Source organism: Ochotona princeps, chromosome 30, assembly GCF_030435755.1.
Source record: "Ochotona princeps isolate mOchPri1 chromosome 30, mOchPri1.hap1, whole genome shotgun sequence".
Taxonomy (NCBI): domain Eukaryota; kingdom Metazoa; phylum Chordata; class Mammalia; order Lagomorpha; family Ochotonidae; genus Ochotona; species Ochotona princeps.
In genome coordinates this window covers 5,287,954-5,300,171 of record NC_080861.1, presented here as the reverse complement: position 1 = coordinate 5,300,171, position 12,218 = coordinate 5,287,954, and the positions used below count along the sequence as shown (strand labels likewise).

Sequence of the window (12,218 nt, the reverse complement as noted above, 5' to 3'; positions counted from 1 at the left end):
CTGGGTCTCCCACATTGGCACAGGTCTCATGGCTTTGGGCCATCCTCTACCGCTTTACCAGACCATAAGCAGGAAACTGGGAAGTGGAACAGCTGGAACATGAACCGGTACCCATTTGGGATCCTGGCGTTGGAAGGTGAGGATTTAGCCATTGAGTTATCGCACCAGGCCCAGTTTATTTAATTAAAATGTGTATGTTAAAATTTTTGGATAAACATAATCTGTAATTTTTTTCTTAAAAATATTCTGTAATTAATTTATTTGTAAGGCAGAGCCATAGAAAGATAAGGAGAAACAGATCTTTCTTTCACTGATTCACTCCCCCAAATACCCACTGCAGCAGGGGGTTAAAAAAGCTAGGAGCTTGGGGTTCCATCTGGGTCTCCATGAGGGTGGCAGGGACCCAAGTGCTTGAGGCATTTTCTGCTGTGTCCTCTTGTGCGTTGGCAGGGGGCTGGGTATGAGCATCTCTCAAGGGTGTGCGTATGGGGTGCTGTACTGGTGGGCTGCTCTTCCACGCCGGCATGTTGGGTCAGACACTCCAGGGTGTCTCTCAAGAGAAGAAGAGGCTGCTGTCAGCAGATTTTGTAATATCACAGCTTTCCTTGGCAACTCTCTTGACCGCTGAACCTGTCTTTGGCCCTCTGCTCACTTGTGCTGGAATTCGAGCTTGCGTTTGATTCCCTCACTGGTCAGCATTTTGTCTAAACCCTCTGCAGAAAAGCAAGCTCTCCTGGGATGCTGTTCAACTAAGCAGCGGGATAAGGCTATTTGAAAAAGTTCTCAGTGTTTAAACAAACAGCCACACTTGCTGAAAGGACTGGCCAAAGGCTGCCCAAGGATGTTTCCTTTGCTATAGATACATCTTCTGTGAGGTGGCCAGTGCTGTAAGCTGACCTTTTTCAAAAACAGCTTTCTGTTTAAACAATCCTTTTTTTGAGAGACAGGCTTAGTCCTAGAATTCTTCCTGCCTATTAAATCTGTAAATAATCTTATCATTTGGAATAAATCTCCTTAATGAGCATGTTGTAATTGAATTCCTGTCCAATTAATATAGCTTTACCTTGTCACAAAGGTGGATTGGCTTCTGTTTTCCGATTGCCCTTGAACGTCGCCCGGAGGTTGCAGGAATGCTGATGAATTCAATAAGGGCTGTGCATTGATTTTCAGGCACAAGGACCATCGTCAGCACAGCAGCAGACACGTGCCCAGGACCCACAGTGTTCAACAGTGCCATGGCCAGGACCAAGATACAGCACATGAGAGAGTAAGTGTCCCGCTGTCTGTGCGCAGGAGGGTGTGGCCTTACAACACGCTGGCAGAGCACGTGCCCTCGCCGTGTCATGCTTACTGATGTCTATCGGTGCTGCTGCAGCAAGACGGCTGTGCGAAAAGCATGCATGGGTTTCTTACCGGGAAGTGCCAGCTCAATGTGCAGGCGTGACTTCCTATGCTCGCAAGATAGCGCCTTCCTTGTTCCTGCGCCTCACGTAGCGGAAGCTGTGAAAGCAACACAGGCTGAAAAGTGAGGGAAGCCTCAGTTACAAGGGTCTGAATCCCCTTGCTCTTGACTTGATCACCTCCTAACGACAGCCACCACTGGCACTGAAGGTGAACTTTCGACATACGGTATGTGGGGGCGATGCATACACCACATCCTAGGCATTTCACCCCGGGCCCTCCAAAAGTGCATCACTCCAAGGCCTGATGCGTCGTGGGGTGAAGCAAAGTCAGAGAGGTGATGATCCAGTTCAGCAGGCAGTGCTGCTGCTGCCAGGGCAGCTCTCTGCTGAGAGCGGGGACGCCTCCTCCCCGCCCAAGCTCTCTGAGACATCCCTTGCAGTCCAGCAGAGGTGACCATTCTCCACAGCTCTTGTTCTCAATGCACTGCAGAGCTGACATCACACAGGCATCACCAAGGCATCCGTTAGACATTGTCACCTTTAAGAAGAAATAGGGAACTGGTGCCATGGCGTTGTAGGCCAAGCCTCTGACTGCAATACTGGCTTCCCTTATGAGCTCCAGTTCATGTTCTGGTTGCTTCACTTCTCATCCAGCCCCTTGCTTATAGCCTAGGAAAGCAGCAGAGGATGGTTCAAGTCCTTAGAACCCTGCACCCACGTGAAAGACCCAGAGGAAGTTCTTAGCTCCTGGCTTCAGGTCAGCTCAGCTCTAGCCATTGTGGCCATTTGGGAGTGAGCCAGGAGATGGAGGACTGTCTCTTCTGTAACTCTGCTTTTTGAATAAAAATAAAACAAATCTTTAAAAATATGTGAGTAGATAGAAGAAGCAGGATGGAAAAGAGGGTCAACAAGTACCAAGAAGACCAAAATACAGCAAGGCAGGCAACACCTGAGCCCGATCTTCAGCTCTCCCATGCCTTCTCTCTCAGTGTGGCAAGACGCTTGGTATTCTTTCCTGAATCTCCTTGTTTTTGTTTTATCCTTTTAAAAAAGATTTATTTATTTTTATTGGAAAATCAGATTACATAGAGGAGGAGAGACAGAGAGGAAGATTCTCTGTCGCTGATTCACTCCCCCAGCAGCCACAATGGCCAGAGCTGAGCCCATCCGAAGCCAGGAGCTTCTTCCGAGTCTCCCATGTGGGTACAGGGTCTCAAGATTTTGGGTTGTCCTCTACTGCTTTCCCAGGCCACAAGCAGGGAGCTGGATGGGAAGTGAGGTCACCGGGATTAGAACTGCTCTCCATATGGAATGCTGGCATGTGTAAGGAGAGGACTTTAGCTGCTAGACTACTGTGCCAGAACCTGTTTTGTTATTGTTGTTTGTTTGTTTGTTTTTTAAATTCTTAAGATGGCAAAGCTGAGGATGTTCCAAATCTGTAAGTTCTACTTCCCTTTTGATGATAAAATCTATTGTTAATTGGTTTTTCATTATACATTTTACTGTATGCATCTTCAACATCTTTTTAAAGAAAGATTTATTTTGCTTATAACAGCAGGAGTGACAGTGAAAGAGAGATAGAGATCCACCTCCTGTTGGTTCATCCCCCAAATGGCTGTGTCCATCAGGGCCAGGTTAGGTTGAAGCCGGGAGCATGGAGCCTGCTCCTGCTTTGCTGGGCACATTAGCAATGTTTCCTCTGCCAGGGTACCCCTCAATGGTCCAACCTCCCTAATTCCAAAGTCTCATCCACATTGTGAGTATTTTGTTAGTAAGCCCTACTCTTCAGTGCCAATTTCTGTGTGAGTTTATTTTGTGCCACTCTATCAAAACATCTGCAACTAACCAATGCTTTGTTACTGTTATAGTGTAAATGTATCAATCATAGTGAAGGCTGCTGGGAAGGCCAAGTTCAGCGCCCTGGCAAGCTAGGCAGACTTCTCATGGCTTCACCTCTTCCTAAAAGGTCCTGCTTCTGAATGGTGTTGCCCTGGGGATTAGGTTTCTGCATTATTGGGGGGCAGACACAATCGTTCAGAGTCGAACTAACGCAGTTGTACTTTGTGCTAATCCAAGCTGTACTTTGCTGCATACAGCTGTGAATGGGGCAGGTAAAAGCCCAGTTGGAAAGGCCCATGTCTCCACCAGAGAGAAATGCTTGTTACGGAATGCTTGGGAGGGAAGAGGTGCCCAGTCTCGCGTTCTACCCTTGTCTCAGAGATTGGCAAGCTTGCCCTATAAAGGGCTGAAGAGAAAATAGTTTAGTCTCTGTTGGCCATACAATTTCTGTCAGTTAGCTCAACTCTGCAGTTGTTACACTAAGACAGCAACAAGTAAAATGTAACTGAATATGGTTGGCTTTACATTAATAAAACATTTGGTGCGCAAAATTTGAATCATATATTACTTTTCAAGTATCACAAACGTTGTTCTTTGACATATTTTTAATCACTTAAAATATGAGAGCAAAAACTAATGTAAGAGCAGTTCTTGGTTTGCAGGATGTACAAAGGCAGGTAGTGGGGCAGACTGTGGCCTGTATGGATTGCTGACACTTATCATGAATGTTCCAACGAGGAAACTTCTCTCTAAAATCTATTTCCTAAACTGTTGGTAGCTGAATAGTTAATGAAGCTTGGCAAAAAATTTTTTTCAGTTGATTTGCATTTATATTGTTCTCCAAATAAGTGTATCACCATCCATCCAATAGAGGGAAAAGGTGCTTAAAATGATTTTCAAGCCTAAAGCTGCTAAGATGTGTCGATGCTTTTTGTTTTCAGATCCTGCCTATACCAGGGCGGCCATGCAGTTGCATGGTTACCATAGCAACAAGCGATTACCAGGAATGGGAAGGGAAGCATTCTCGAGTAATCTTTCCTTCCTCTACCTCCTCTTCATCTTCCTAGGCAGAGATGATGCGGAAAGCTTTGCTAATCTCCTAATTGATCATCTTGAAAGAAAACAGGAATAGCTTGCTCTTCCCTTAGATGTTCATAATGTGGTGTCAATTTTTTTTTTATTTCAGATTTCATTGTTTTTGCAAATGACATGACAGTTCACTTCTGAGCATATTTTGAAATGCTCTAAATAATTGAAATAAACAGCTTTGCCAAAGTAACTGACCGAGAAGCGTTCCAGTTCTTTGTTCCTAGCATGTTGTTTCTTCCTTACTGCCTGTGTGCGTTTGACGGAGTTTTCTCTGACTCCCATTTGAGATGTGCATCGGTGTCGTTTGGGCTTTTGCCCCAGGAATGTCTCCAGCAGAATCATCTGTGAGCCCCTCATATTCCACGTCACAGAGCTCCAGCCAGTTCCAGAAGGGACTACCGGGAAACTGGGCAGCTGCAGAGATGTGTGCCTTTTGCGTATGTCGTGTTTTGTTTCTACAGCCTGAGAGGAGGGATCTTGCTGTTTTCCACTGTACAGGGAGGAGCTGCTGCGCGTCAAGGAGAGGACAGCTACTGGGAAGCAAAAAAAGAACAGTGAGGGACACTTCTCCCCAGGGAGTTGACGGTTTAGAGAAAGCACCAAACTTCAAACGTGAAATGTCTAAAAGACATCACAATATTGTGTTATGTGAGGTGATGGTGGTTAAGGGAACTGCTCAAGGACCGTGAGCGACCATGTGCCAAGCAGAACAGATGATGACTGAAATAAGATCAGCCAGGGGCAGTTGGGAGGCCACTGGGAGTGCTGTGACCTTGGCCGTGGTGTCCACAGAGGCAAAGGATCTGGGCAGCCAAAGGGGAAGAAGGAGACGCTGGACTGGTGAGGATCCGGATCCTGGGCCGTGGCTTCATCAATACATCAGTGACTTTCTGATCAGTTTCCTCGTGGAAGCGTAGTTATGTGGTTCCTGCAGCCACGTCTTGGGAAGCGGACTCAGAGATGAGGCGTCATGTGTTGCAACAAGCGCTTGAGAATGTTCTTGAATGCTCTTGAGACCAACACGTGCAGAAAGAGGAGGGTAGAAAGCAGACTGAGAGAAGCAGCAATCAGCTGAAATTCAGCCTTGGTGGAGGTCTCAGCTAATCCTACAGTGAGCTTGGAAGCTTCCTGGCCCTGTGCAACTGACCTGAGTTGGGACCAAAGGGACAGGTTTTCTATCCTCGCTTCTGTCAGATGTTACATATGGGCCTTCCGGGGAGGGGCTGTGACTAAGCTAGGCAGTTTCTTCAGCCCCAGCGATACTCAAAGGGGCTAACACCTCAAGGCAGCCCTCCAGTGGCACCCCAAGAACTGGGTGATTTCTATTAGGTCTGCCCTGATGAGTGACACCATGCATTTTAAAATAAGCACAAAAAGCACTGTTAAAGAAAAAAAGAAATTAGGGACCCGGTGTGGTTAGCCTAGTGGCTAAAGTCCTTGTCTCGCATGTGTCGGGATCCCATGTGGGCGCTGATTTGTGTCCCAGCAGCCCGGAACAAGCTCCAGGCTCCTGGCTTCAGGTCAGCTCAGTTCTAGCCTTTGCAGCCACTTGGGGAGTGAAGCAGCAGATGGAAGATCTTCATCTCTGTCTCTCCTCCTTTCTGTATATCTGACTTTCCAATAAGAAAATAAATGTTTTTTTTTTAAATTAACTGCCTAGCAGTGAGTTCTTTTTTTTTAAAAAAAAAAAAAAAGGTTTATTTATCTACATATTTGAGAGGCAGAATGACAGTGAATGAACTCTTCCATCCGTTAATTTCATCATCAAATGGCCATGGCAGTGAAATCTGGGGTGGGCAGAAACCAGGAGCCAAAAACTCCATTCTGATCTCCCACATGAGCAGCAAATTGCTTGGATCGTCTGCTGCCTTTCTGGGAGTATGAGAAGGAGGCTGGATTGGAAGTGGAGCGGCCAGGCCTCCAGCCGACACTCCAGGTCAGAATGTGGGGCTCCCAACTGCACCAGAATGCCAATCCCAAATAGCACGTCTCTGTCATGGCCATACAGAGTGAAAAGACAAGGAATGAGTATGCTTTGGGTGGGGGTGAAAAGAGATTACAGCAGATTGTGTCCATTTAAAAAAGTATTTTGAAAAATATCAAGCCCATAGAAAAGATAAAAATTAATCCAATGAACACCTATGTATCTTTCATCTAAATTTACTGAGTTAATATTTGGCCACATTTGTACAAGTAGGTATATTTACATATAGTACTTATAAAATGTTACTGAGTTATTTAGATTTCACGCATCATGATTCTTTAAATATTTGAATATGTAGCCCCCAAACCAAGAATATTTTCTTATATGACCAAAGTACAATGTTTACATTTAGAAACTTTGACATTAGTATAGTATTTACTTTGATTTAATACAGGAATTCATATTCAACATATTCAGGTTTCATCCATTGCTCCAACAATAGTATCCATTGTGGCAATTGTCTTTCTGCTCTAGAATATGAGCGGCAACCACACATTGTACTTAGTTAAGTCTCTTGGGTCTCATTTGTTCTAGAAGAGTTCCTGAGTCATCTTTTGTTTCTGCTTTGTTTTGCCACATTGGCATTTTTGATGGTTACAGGAATATTGTTTTAAGGCACCTTGCCTTTTGGATTCTCTAGGGTCTCCTCGTTTATTAGATTCAGGTTCTACATTTTTTATGCTATCCTACATAAGCAATATTGTGTGCCCTTCTGAATTTTAAATCTTTAATTTGGGGATGTTGCAGGCATATGTGGAAGTATTTATAGGAGTTGAATGAACTCCAGGGACTCATCCACCAAACCAGCTCCACGATCATCGTCCTACATCTGGCTTGGCTTTCTTGCCCTCCTACCTGTTCCCCCATGTTAACTTTAAGAAACTCTTGTTCATTATATCTTTCAGCCATTAGTGTTGCAGCAAAGATGTGAATTTTAACACACCCATTGACTTTTTTCCCTTGGATGTCCATTGATGTCCAAACTGAATGGGGCTCCCTACCACACCCGCACCACCACCACCCCTTCCAACTCTTTACACAAGCAAAGGAAGATCAAGGTCAGGATAGAACTTTCAGCTCCACGTTCAGTGCCTTGAAAGGTTGCTTACTCTGCACTGGGTGCAAGTGTTGGGCAAGTGCCTTGGTCCTTATCTCTGGCTGTGAGAAAGTGGAGCTCTGGGTGGAAGGTGGGGAGCAATATGCCTGGTAACCATCCTGCCATCCTCCTTCAAGTTTGCTCAACCGGGGGATGGGGGGACCCTGGGCCTGAGGATTAACAAACGTACTGCCAGGCACACTGGTTAGAATGGAAGGTGCAACAGACTGCCCAAATGTATACCCCTGTTTAACCACTGATTGTTGTGTGTACCTAGACAAGTTCCTCAACTGTTTTGTGACTCAGGTTTATGATCTGTAATGAGGCTAGTGGTAAGGTGCTTGTTGGAGTAAGTTGAGATCATATATAAAATGCATTTAGGGCTTATGGCATATGCAAAGTACTCAATACATGGTAACAACTTATAATACGTATGGTTGTTTCCTTCTGAAAAGTTCAAAGCCAAATAGCCGAAGGTGTTGGCATGTCTTAGTTTGCTAAGTGACATTTTGTACCTGAGGGTTTCTGTAGGTTAAGAAACTGTGAAGATATTCATATGTGCATACTAATTTTAAGCCTGCAAAACAAGCGCAAACGCCAGTTCTCTGTGAAAATGTCATGAGGTTGTTGAAGGTAAAAAGTACATTGTTTGTCATCATGAAGCTCTTGGCTTCCTGCCATAGCCACACTCAAGTCCTGTGAGGAGATGAGCCCCTCTGTACAGCTTCCTGCTGGGGTACAGGTGGCACACAGCCCAAGCTGGTGTTAGGTGGTACCCCTCAGAGTCACTGGGCTGTCCACAGAAGCACAAAAAGTCAGTATGGACTTGCATTCATAAGCAATCACTAGGTACACTCCCAGAGAGGGTGCTAATAGTATACGGTGGGTGGCTGGGTGAGTGCATGGATGGATAGATGGATGGATGATGGATGGATGAGTGAATGGCTCTTTGTGGAACTCCTGGAGCCTCTACTCTGATGGTTGGGATTGTAATCTGTTGAAAACAATCTGGTTTTTGTTTGTTGTTTTCTGTGTAAGTAGCTTCAGTCACAGGCTTGGGTCAGGTACCCAGGAAGGGCCGACAAGGAGCCTGTGGGATGCCAGTTGGGCATTGTCAGCTCTGAGAAGAGTGTAAGCAGCACAGAGCTTGGCCCTTTGAGTCACACAGGTCTAGGCAGTGGGATCTTGTTCAGCCTGGAAGAACAGTGCTTGAGGTCTATGTCTGTCTATCCACCTATCTACTATAGATCTTGAAATATGTGTTTTTGAAATCAGACAATTTTTAGAGAAGTTTTGGTTTCACAACAGAAGTGATTGGAGCATATGGTGTATTTTTCATCTCAGATATGGTAGTCTTCATCTCTAGATGACTTGGGTCTTCTTAGAATCTTCATCTCTACTCAACATGTTCATGATTTCCTTTGGCTATCTCAACAAGTAGAATGCAGCTATAGGAACTGTTTAATATTCTCAACATTGAGAACTTTGTCTTTGTTAGGACCTTCAGTCCATATCCTGAGGCTTTGTTTCAGGATGCAGTGACTCAAGTAATTTTGTTCCTTGGGGTCTTACATTAAAGCTTTGTTTTCAGGGACAAGGACAATGCTCAGACACAGCTGATTGTTTCCCACTACTGCAGCAATTCCTTCTGTGTATTTTCCCCAGTGGGCAGTGAGCTGTCAGCTTCACGTGTGTCATGTCTGTGAGCGCAGAAGGAGGCACTCCCTGTGGCCCAGGGTGGTCTCCAAGCACTCCTCTCTAACGCGTTGGGGTTGTTCTTTCCTTCACCTCCACAACTGCCTCACATGATTGTGTTGCTCCGAGCTTCCCGGAATCATCCTTTGTATAGCACACACAGGTTTATTGGTTTCATTTTATTTAAAAAAAATTTAAGATTCATTTATTTGAAAAAGAATTACAGAAATAGAGATATTTTCCATCCACTGCTTCACTCCACAAATGACCCCAAAGACCAGGACTGAGCCAGGCCGCAGCCAAGAGCCAAGAGTTTCATCCAGGTCTTCCACGTGGGCTCTTCCCACAGACACATTAGCTGGGAGCCAAATGGGAAGTAGAGCAGCCAAGACTTGAACCAGTGCCCCTATGTGCCAGCACTGCAGGCAGTAGCTTAATCTTGTTTCAATTTTTGAAAAAGTACTTGTTTTATTGTATTTAATATAATTTCATGGGTTCAGAATTAAATCTATAAGAAAGCACACTGAAAGAATATTTCCTTCCAGTCTTAATCTCTTCCCCTATTTCCTTCTTTCCATTTTTAAAAAAGATTTCATGGTTCATTTTTTTTCATTTTAAAATATACTCACATAAATGCATTACCAACCACTTCTTATAAAACTGGTCGCACATTAGAGGCATTGTATCTCCTTCCTTATGCAGACTGCGTTGGAGATTATTTATAGAAGTTTACAACAATATCCTTCCTTTTTATAGCTTCCAAATTCTCCACAGTGAATGTACCATTATCCCCTAATTATAGGCATAGGGACATTTACAATATTAAACTGTTGTATGCAATGCTATAATAAACGGCCTTGTACATTCAGTCAGATTTTTTTGTTCGTTCTACTGCTGTTTATCTTTTAGATTGATTTATATAAGTTAGATTGAATAAATGAATACTTACATAGTTTTGGTAGCAGTTTCCAAATGCTAACATTTCCAATGTATAGGAGTGCTGTTTTTCCCTACAAACTACACTATCAAAGTTTTGAGTTTCCTGTTTTATTCTATCTACCTGTCATGCAGTCTAGCTATCTTATATCCAGTTTTCTCTTTTAGAAGTATGGCTTTTCTTTTTTTAAGATTTATTTTATTTTATTGAAAAGGCAGATACACAGAGAGGAGGAGAGATGGAGAGGAAAATCCTCCCTCTGCTGGTTCACTCCCCAAGTGGCCACAATGGCTGGAGCTGAGCTGATCTGAAGCCAGGAGCCAGGAGCTTCTTCCAGGTCTCCCACATGAGTGCAGGGTCCCAAGGCTTTGTGCCATCCTTGACTGCTTTCTCAAGCCACAAGCAGGGAGCTGGATAGGAAGTGAGGCTGCCGGGATTAGAACCGGCGCCCATATGGGATCCTGGTGCATGCAAGGTGAGGACTTCAGCATCTAGGCCATTGCACTAGGCCCATAGTATCTATCTTTTTTGTTTAGCCACTTAAAGAAAATCTGCTTATGGCACAATTTGCCTCAAATCCATTCCAAGTTGTATATTTATAAATAATAATAATAATAATTGCAACATTATGCCATGGGCCACACCACAAAAAGACATTGTGTGACCCAGCTGGGGGACATTGGTCACATCTGACCTTCGAGACCAAATCCCCACCCTATCTGTCATTTCTTTCATAATTTGGGATTTAATGCTTCATTGCCTCCTGACCTGGAAAGGTTCTGCCTAGAAACCTGCCGTGATCATAATGGGAGCCCCCGAAGTGGCATCAATGCCTTTGCTTGCAATTTTTCTTCACCTTTCTTAGTATATAGTTATGCTTCTTACACTTTTTGTTTCAATAGTTAACATTGTGTGGGAGTTTTTAGTATTCAGTATTTGCCCTATAAGTTTCAATATGCATTTACAACTAATTCAAGTTCACTTTAAAATAACAGTTCATGGGTAGTAGGAGTGCTTTACAACAACAAAATAATTACTTTCTTCCATCCCTGCATAATTATTGTAATTTTATTTCATTTCTGTATAAATATTCATAAGAATATATATGCATAAGATAAACACATGATACATATAAAATATTGTTGCTGTCATGATTTTAAGCCAACGTATCTGTCAAATTGAGAATAAGCAAAATGAAAGTCTTGTTCTACCTTCAGTTTTTACAACTTAAAGTATCTTTCTTTATGCAGATCTGACTTTCTGAGCTGTGTGGTTTTCACTTCTCCCTAAGGAATTTTCTTGGCATTTCTTGCACGGCATGTCAACTGGCAACAAACTTAGTTTTTCTAGTCTGAGCAAGGCTTTATTTTTATTTCATGTTTTAAGGACAGTTTTGCAGGGTGGGAGTCCTGGTTTAGTGTTTTCCTGTCAGCACTTTCAATGTCCCGCCGAGTTCTCCTCCAGGTCCCATGGCTTCTGGGGAGCGTGGGAGGACTCTGCATCCCGTCTGCAGCAGCTCTATGTTTCACCCTCTGGCTCCTTCACAGACCTTTATGTATTTTCAGTTTTCTGTAGTTTGAAGCCGATATGCCAAGTGTCATTTCTCTGACATTTCTCCTCCTCGTGTTCCCTGAACTTCCTGGATATGGGAGTGGATGCCGGCATCAATGCAGGGAGCCTTCCAGGCATTGGGCTGCCAACCATTCCTCCTGTTCTTTTCTTCCTTTTCCTCACTGTGTGTGGTATGTTCTCTCCCGTGTGCAAGGTAGCTGTTTGTCAGCCATTGGGTATCCTGTTCTGTATTCTTCAGCCTTTTTCTCCTTGTTTGACTGTTTTGGATATTTTAATCGAAACATCGTCAAACCCAGAGAAATCTTCCATCCACTCACCGGTTCACTCCCGAAATGGTCACACTGGCCAGGGCTGAGTCAGGCCGAAGCCAGAGGCTGGGAGCTTCATTAGGGTTTCCTCTGTGGGTGACAAGGGCCCAGGCATTTAAGATGTCTTTTTCTACTTTCCCAGGTGCACTAGCAGAAAGCTGGATGGGAGGTGGAGCAGCCAGGATATTAACTAGTGCCCGAGAGGGATGCTTGCTCCACTGGCAGTAGTTTAATCTGTTATGCCACAACATGAGCCACCCATGCTTGTATTTAGTTTGTAGAATGTGATCACTGA

At 44.0% G+C, this 12,218-nt stretch overlaps 1 protein-coding gene across 5 annotated transcripts in view; it reads left to right on the top strand.

Moving 5' to 3' along the window:
• NEK11 (NIMA related kinase 11) overlaps positions 1-12,218 on the top strand; it is a 112,314-nt gene that overhangs the window by 92,427 nt on the left and 7,669 nt on the right. Inside the window, exon 13 of one of the 5 annotated variants that reach the window (XM_004588390.3) lies at positions 1,171-1,267. The exons of the other annotated variants lie outside the window; for them this stretch is intronic. Coding sequence (XP_004588447.3) covers positions 1,171-1,267 — 97 coding nt within the window. The remainder of the gene's footprint in view (positions 1-1,170; positions 1,268-12,218) is intronic. 5 annotated transcript variants of the gene reach the window in all.